The 7,986-nt window shown below is 42.1% G+C and overlaps 1 protein-coding gene across 1 annotated transcript in view; it reads right to left on the bottom strand.

Moving 5' to 3' along the window:
* dnah10 (dynein axonemal heavy chain 10) overlaps positions 1-7,986 on the bottom strand; it is a 243,067-nt gene that overhangs the window by 36,869 nt on the left and 198,212 nt on the right. The window contains exon 55 of the mRNA XM_043715328.1: positions 825-1,098. Coding sequence (XP_043571263.1) covers positions 825-1,098 — 274 coding nt within the window. The remainder of the gene's footprint in view (positions 1-824; positions 1,099-7,986) is intronic.

Here is a 7,986-nt window from a genome sequence, read left to right as displayed (position 1 = left end):
TGGAATGAGCTGCCAGAGGAAATGGTGGAGGCTGGTACAATTGCAACATTTAAGAGGCATTTGGATAGGTATATGGAGGATAGTGGGTTAGTGTAGTTTAGGTGGGCTTGGTTCGGCGCAACATCGAGGGCCCAAGGGCCTGTACTGCGCTGTATTCTTCTATGTTCTATGTTCTATGTTCTATGTTGTCTTTTTAAACTCACTTTTACATTCAAAAGGATTATCTAGTTAGATTGGGGAAAAGTGTCAAAATCTCAGTAACTTTTTAAAAAGTCTTTCAAATATTATTCAAAAATTACTTGTGCTGTTTATGGGTCTACCTATAGCACAGGGACTCCAGCAGTTCAAAAAGGCAGCTTCCCCCACCCAACCTTCTTAGGGCAACTAGGGATAGGCAATGATGCTGTCCAGCCAGTGACACCCACATCCCATGAATGATTAAAAAAAACTCCCCTGGCCAATCCGTATAAGTGGTAACAGGCTAGAGTCAGAGGAATGTGGAACTGGAAGCATTGAAGAGACACTGCAGGCAAGACTGCAATCATGGAGGATTTAACCATTACAATCAGAATATTAAGTTCTGGACAATTGGAAGCCACTGTAGGACAAAGGAATGAGCTGGTGGAACAGCGTATGAGAAAATACCAGCACAGAGCTTCAGACAAACTCAAGTTTAAAGAAAGTGGTAAAAGGTGTCACTTACGGAACAATGAGCCCAACGCAATTTAACTCGTAATTGGTCACACTCAGTTCAGTTAGTATTTGAAACCTGCATTTTCAGTTAAACAATATCTGCATAAAGACTGTAATTCAATGTCACTGACCTGTGCAGCCATAGTTGTACATATTAAGGGTCAGTGCTTTCATGATGTTCCTCAGTCGCTTTTGAAGTATAGAATCAGGCAAAGATTTACGCAGAGATAAATCAAAGACTTCAAGGAATGATGCCAAAGAATATTGGTACATGCTGTTAACAACTGCCATCTCTGCTAGGACAAAAAACAAAATTGCACCCCTCTTGGCTGCTGGTCGATATCCATCACGTAACTTGTCAATATCTATTGCAGTTTTTTCAGCTAGTACTAGTTTCTCCATCACCTGCCAAAAGGGAACAGTTTATACCAGCTTTATATTTATCAAACAAACAGATGAGAGAGACTAATATTACATGATCTGTCATGAATTCTAAACACAACTTAGTCAAGTTGACAGATATATCATTAAAATGAGAGCACACACACAAATAAGGCAGCAAAAGCTACTTGAGCCTTGTCCACCAATTTACTCGTCACAGATGTATCATCCATGACATATTGGTAAGAGAGACCACTACACAGTCCTTAAGAGAAAGTGAGGACTGCAGATGCTGGAGATCAGAGCTGAAAAATGTGTTGATGGAAAAGCGCAGCAGGTCAGGCAGCATCAAAGGAGCAGGAGAATCGATGTTTTGGGCATAAGCCTTGTTGAGTCCTTGTTGAGATGCAATCCTATCTTCACATTGATGATAGCTTTTTATATTGTGCCACCACCTTATTAAATGTAAGCTTCATACAGATATAACAGTAGAAAAAATAGGTATCCGTGAGGAGCTATGGGTCAACAGCAAGCGCAGAATTGTATTCAACCACAATGTGCAGCACCATGGCCCACTCTACCATCACCATCAAAGTGGGAGATTAACTCGGATGTAAACATTGTATTTTACTTAGTTTTCAATCATGCAATGAATTGGACAAAGGGCTGCTTCACAACAAAGGACAGAAGAAGGACTGGCATGCTCTGAAAGAAAACATTGCTGAAACTTATTGTGTGCAATGTTTACACTGTTGCTTTGCAAGCAGTGAAGGATGGTGTACATAGGTACATGGCACCGGAGTGTGAATCCAAAGTGAGATTCAAAAGAACATAAGAACCAGGAGCAGCAGTAGGCCATCTGGCCCTTTGAGCCTGCTCTGCCATTCAATAAGATCATGGCTGATCATCGTGTGGCCTCAGCTTCCTTACGCACCATCTCACCATAACCCTTAATTCCAATACTGTTCAAAGATTATCTATCTTAGCTTTAAAAATATTCAATGAGGTAGCCTTAATTGCTTCACTAGGCAGGAAATTCCATAGATTCACAACCCTCTGGGTGAAGAAGTTCCTTCTCAATTTGGTCCTAAATCTGTTCCCCCTAATTTTCAGGCTGTGCCCTCTTATCCTAGTTTCACCTGCCGGTGGAAACATCCTCTCTATGTCTATCTTATCTATTCCCTTCATAATTTTATATGTTTCCATAAGATCCCCCTCATTCTTCTAAATTCCATTAAATATAACCCCAGTTTACTCAGTCTTTCCTCATAAGCCAACCCCCTCAACTCCGGAATCAACTCTGAATCAAATCTCCTCTGCATCCCCTCTAGTGCCAGTACATCCTTTCTCAAGTAAGGAGACTAAAACTACACACAGTACTCCAGGTGTGGCCTCACCAGCACCCTGTACAGCTGAAACATAACCTCTCTGCTTTTAAACTCAATCCCTTTAGCAATGAAGAATAAAATTCCATTTGCCTTCCTAATTACTTGTTGCACCTGCAGATCAACCCTCAGTGATTCATGCACAAAGACACCCAGGTCCCTCTGCACAACAGCATGCTGCAATTTTTTACCATTCAACTAATTGTCCTTTTTACTGTTATTCCTACCAAAATGGATGACTTCACATTTACCAACATCGTACTCCATCTGCCAGACCTTTGCCCACTCACACAAACTACCTATGTCTCTTTGCAAGGTTTCACAGTCCTCTGCACACTTTGTCATCTGCAAACTTTGATGCACAATATGTGGTCCACAACTCCAAATCATCTATGTAAATTGTGAATAATTATTCCCTGAGGCCACCACTAGTCACTGACTGCCAACCAGAAAAACATTCTTTGCTTCCTGATAGTTAAACAATCCTCTAACCATGCTATTACACTGCTCTTAATGCTTTGCATTTTATCTAATGCAGCAGCTTTTGTGCGGCACCTTGTTGAATGCCTTTTCGAAATCTAGATATGCCACATCTACTGGGTCCCTGTTGTCCACCATATCCGTAATGTCTTCACAGAATTTCAGTAGATTAATTAAGCATGACTTCTCCTTCATGAACCTAATGAGACTATTCTATCTAGATGCCTTACTATTTCTTCCTTGATAATAGACTCAAGCATTTTCTCCCATATAGAACTTAAGCAGAACTGGTCTATAATTCCCTATCTTTTGTCTATCTCTTTCCAATCTGCTGGAACTACCCCAGATTACAGTGAACTTTGGAAAATTACCACAAGTGCATATGCTATTCCTCCTGCCATCTCGTTTAGCACCCTGGGATGCATTCCATCAGGGCCAGGAAACCTGTCTACCTTAAGTTCCATTAGCTTGCTCAACACTATTTCTTTCATAATAATAATTGTTTCCAGGTCCTCACCTACCTTTATTTCTTTGTCAATTACTGGCATGTTATTTGTGTCCTCCACTATGAAGATCGACACAAAACACCTGTTCAATGCCTCGGCCATTTCCTCATATCCCATTTAGCTGGCAAAAGATTACTAACTTGTTTGTAGAATTGTGATCAGTTGTGGATGTCGAAGGTCATCAACCTGACAACAATTCTGATTGGTTCCTGCATATGTGAACAGCATGTAAGTGTGAGTGATATAGCAAGTAGTCCCCCAGACATCAGAAGGGAAAGTAGTGTCTCTATCTCCCCAGTAAAATACCTGAAGCTAAAGAAAGCTATTCTTTTTTCCCCCAATACATGCTGTAAACTGCATGTAAACTAATAAGTCAGAGGCTTTAAAATTTGTTGCTTGCCATTTTAGAGATTTGTAGCTCAGGTTGTGCATCAGGTTGTAAGTTTGCTCACGAAGCTGGTAGGCTTGTACTGGATGTAGGTTTTCTCACTGAGCTGGAAGGTTCATTTTCAGATGTTTTATCACCATACTAGGTAATATCTTCAGTGAGCCTCCGGACAAAGCATGATTCCTGCTTTCTGTTTATATCTTTTCTTTGGGTTGGTGATGTCATTTCCTGTGGTGATGTCATTTCATATGGTGATATAATTTCCTGTTCTTTTTCTCAGGGTGTGGTAAATCGGGTCCAAGACAATGTGTTTGTTGATAGAGTTCAGGTTGGAATGCTATACTTCTAGGAATTCTCATGTGTGTCTCTGTTTGGCTTGTCCTAGGATGGAATTGTTGTCCCAGTCGAAGTGGTGTCCTTCCTCATCTGTATGTAAGGATATTAGTGAGAGAGGGTCATGTCGTTTTGTGGCTAGATGATGTTCATGGATCCTGGTGGCTAGTTTTCTGCTTGTTTGTCCAATATAGTGTTTGTTACTGTTCTTAGCAAGGTATTTTGTAAATAACATTAGTTTTGATTGTTGTCTGTATCGGGTCTTTCAAGTTCATTAGCTGCTGTTTTAGTGTGTTGGTGGGTTTGTGGTGCCAAGAGGTCCGAGTAGTCTGGCAGTCATTTCCGAGATGTCTTTGATGTAGGGGAGAGTTGGCTAGGGTTTCTGGATGCATTTTGTCTGCTTGCTTGGGTTTGTTGCTGAGAAATTGGCGGACTGTGTTCATTGGATGGAGAAAGTGAGGACTGCAGATGCTGGAGATCAGAGCTGAAAATGTGTTGCTGGAAAAGTGCAGCAGGTCAGGCAGCATCCAAGGAGCAGGAGAATCAACGTTTCGGGCATGAGCCCTTCTTCAGGTATCCATTCATTGTGTGTTCATTGGATACCTATTCTTTTTGAATACACAGTATGGGTGATTTTCCTCTGCTCTGTGTAATTCCTCTGTGCTGCAGTGTGTGGTGGCTCATTGAAATAATGTTCTGATGCAGCTTTGTTTGTGGATGTTGGGGTGTTTGCTTCTGTAGTTCAATATTTCGTCCGTATGTATTGTTTTCCTGTAGCTGCTGGTTTGAAGTTTCCCATTGGCTGTTCATTCTACTGTGACATCTAGGAATGGCAGTTTTTCTCCTCTTCAGTGAATTTTATGCCAGTAAGGGTATTATTGATGGTCTTGAAGGTTTCCTCTAATTTGTTTTGTTTAGTGATGATGAAGGTGTCATCCACGTAGCGGACCCAAAGTTTGGGTTGGATGGTTGGCAGAGCTGTTTGTTCGAGTCTCTGCATTACTGTCTCTGCTAAGAACCCTGATATCGGAGATCCCATTGGTTTGTCTGTAGGTTTTGTTAGAGTCATAGAGATGTACAGAAACAGACCCTTCGGTCCAACCCGTCCATGTCGTTTTTGTTGTTGAAGATGAAGTGGCATACATAGGTCCACTAGCTTGACACACTGTCCGTGCTGATGAAGTTGGTGATGTTTGCTGTATGTGTCTTTGGGTCTTCTAATAGTGTAGTCAGTGTTTCCTTGGCCAGTTTGATGTTGATTGATGTGAACAGGGCTGTTACATCAAAGAAGACCATTATTTTGTCTTCTTCTATCTTGGTGTCTTTGATGGTCTACAGGAATTCTTGGGTGGAGTGGATGGAGTGGCGTGAGTCTTTTACTAAGTGTTTTAGTCTTTGGCGTAGGTCCTTGGCCAATTTGTAAGTTGGTGTTCCAGGTAGCAAGACTATGGGTATGGGGGGGGGCTCCTGGTTTGTGAATTTTGGGTAATCCGTAGAAGCGTGGTGTGTTGGATCCATTTGGTTTCCATTTTTTGGAAGTCGGTCTTACGTATTACTCCAGAGGGGTGGCACGGTGGCTCAGTGTTTAACACCGCTGCCTCACAGCGCCAGGGATCCGGGTTCGATTCCCACCTTGGGAGACTGTCTGTGTGGAGGTAACACATTCTCCCGGTGTCTGTGTGGGTTTCCTCCGGTGCTCCAGTTTCCTCCCACAATCCAAAGATGTGCGGGTTAGGTGAATTGGCCATGCTAAATTGTCCATAGTCAGGGGTAAATATGGGGGAGGGGAATGGGTCTGGGTGGGTGACTCTTCAGAGGATCGGTATGGACTTGTTGGGCCAAAAGGCCTGTTTCCATACTGTAGGTAATCTAATCTAATTTCTGAAGATTTGAGTAGGGCTGTGATTCGGTTCTCTAGTTGTGGGGTTGAGTCTATCGCCACTTGTTGGTAAGTGTTGGTATCTGCAAGTATGCATTGGCTTTTTCAATGTAGTCTCTTTGGTTTAAAATGACTGTCAAGCGTCCTTTATCTGCAGGTAGGATAACAATGTTTTTATCTTTTTTTAGTCTTTCTAGTGCTTTCCTTTCTTGTGTATTGAGTGTGTTTCGTTCCTTTTTTCTGCTTAATGTTGGTGCGACTACCTGTCTGATAGTTTGCAGGGTTTCTTCTGTGATTTGGTTGTCTTTCAGTGTTGTTTCTAATGCTGCGAAGAAATCTTTCTTGTCCGCATCCTGGAAGGTGTAATTTAATCCTCTTACTAAGATGGCTTTTTCAGTGTCTGTTAAGGGTTGGTCAGATAAGATAACAAGCAAAACTAATGTCATTTCCAAAATACCGTGCAAGGATTGTAACAAACACTACATTGGACAAACAGGCATAAAACTAGCCACCAAGATCCATGAACATCAACTAGCCGCAAAACAACATGACCCTCTCTCACTAATATCCTAACATACAGATGAGGAAGGACACCAGTTCGACTGGGACAACACATCTATCCTAGAACAAACCAAACAGAGACACACACAAGAATTCCTAGGAGCATGGCATTCCAACCAGAACTCTATGAACAAACACATTGACTTGGACCTGATTTACCACACCCTGAGAAAAAGAACAGGAAATGACATCACCACAGGAAATTACACCACCAACCCAAAGCATTGCAAACATATAAACAGAAAGCAGGAATCATCAGCAATGCTTTGTCCGGAGGGTCTCTGAAGATGTTACCTAGTATGGAGATGAAATGTCTGAAAATGAACCTTCCAGATCAGCAAGCAAACCTACATCCAGGACCTCAACCTGAGCTACAAATCTTCTCAAAAGTTGCTGGTAATTTTGTTCTCAGACGTTTCATCACCATGCTGGGTAACATCATCAAAGAGCCTCTGATGAAGCGCTGGTGTTCTGTCCTGCTTACTATTTATGTGTCTCTGTCTGTTGCTCCCTACCTACTCATGCACCTGTCCAGATGCATCTTAAATGAATCTACCATGCCGACCTTTACTACCCCTGCTGGCAATGCATTCCAGGCACCTACCACCCTCCGTGTAAAGTACTTGCCACATGTATCCCCCTTAAACTTTTCACCTCTCACCTTGAAACCGTGACCCCTCGTTATTGAATCCTTCACAATGGAAAAAAGCTTATCTCTATCTACCCTGTCTATACCCTTCATGATTTTGTAAACTTCAATCAGGTTCCCCCTCAATCTCTTTTTTTTCTAATGAAAACAAATATAACCTACTCAACCTCTCTTCATAGCTAGCACCTTCCATACCAGGCAACATCCTCGTAAACCTTCACTGCATCCTCTCCAAAGCGTCCACATCCTTTTGGTAATGTGGCGACCAGAACTGTAAACAGTATTTTAAATGCAGGCAAACCAAAGTCTTGTACAATTTTAACATGACCTGCCAACTCTTATACTCAATACCCTGTCTGATGAAGGCAAGCATACCATATACCTTCCTGACCACTCTATCCACCTGCGCAGCAACCTTCAGGGTACAATGGACCTGAACTCCCAAATCTCTCTGCTCGTCAACCTTTCCCAAGACTCTTCCATTTACTGTATAATTCGCTTTAGAATTGGACTTCCCAAAATGCATCACCTCACATTTGCCTGGATTAAACTCCATCTGCCACTTCTCTGCCCAACTCTCTAGTCTATCTACATTCTCCTGTATCCTTCGATAGTCCCCTATGCATTCTGCTACTCCACCAATCTTCGTGTCACCTGCAAACTTGCTGATCATGCCAACAGTGCCCTCTTCTAGATCATTTATGGATATCACAAACAACAGTGGCCCAACA

Source organism: Chiloscyllium plagiosum, chromosome 25, assembly GCF_004010195.1.
Source record: "Chiloscyllium plagiosum isolate BGI_BamShark_2017 chromosome 25, ASM401019v2, whole genome shotgun sequence".
NCBI lineage: Eukaryota > Metazoa > Chordata > Chondrichthyes > Orectolobiformes > Hemiscylliidae > Chiloscyllium > Chiloscyllium plagiosum.
The sequence above is the reverse complement of the archived record's forward strand: the minus strand, read 5'-3'. Positions and strand labels throughout refer to the sequence as shown.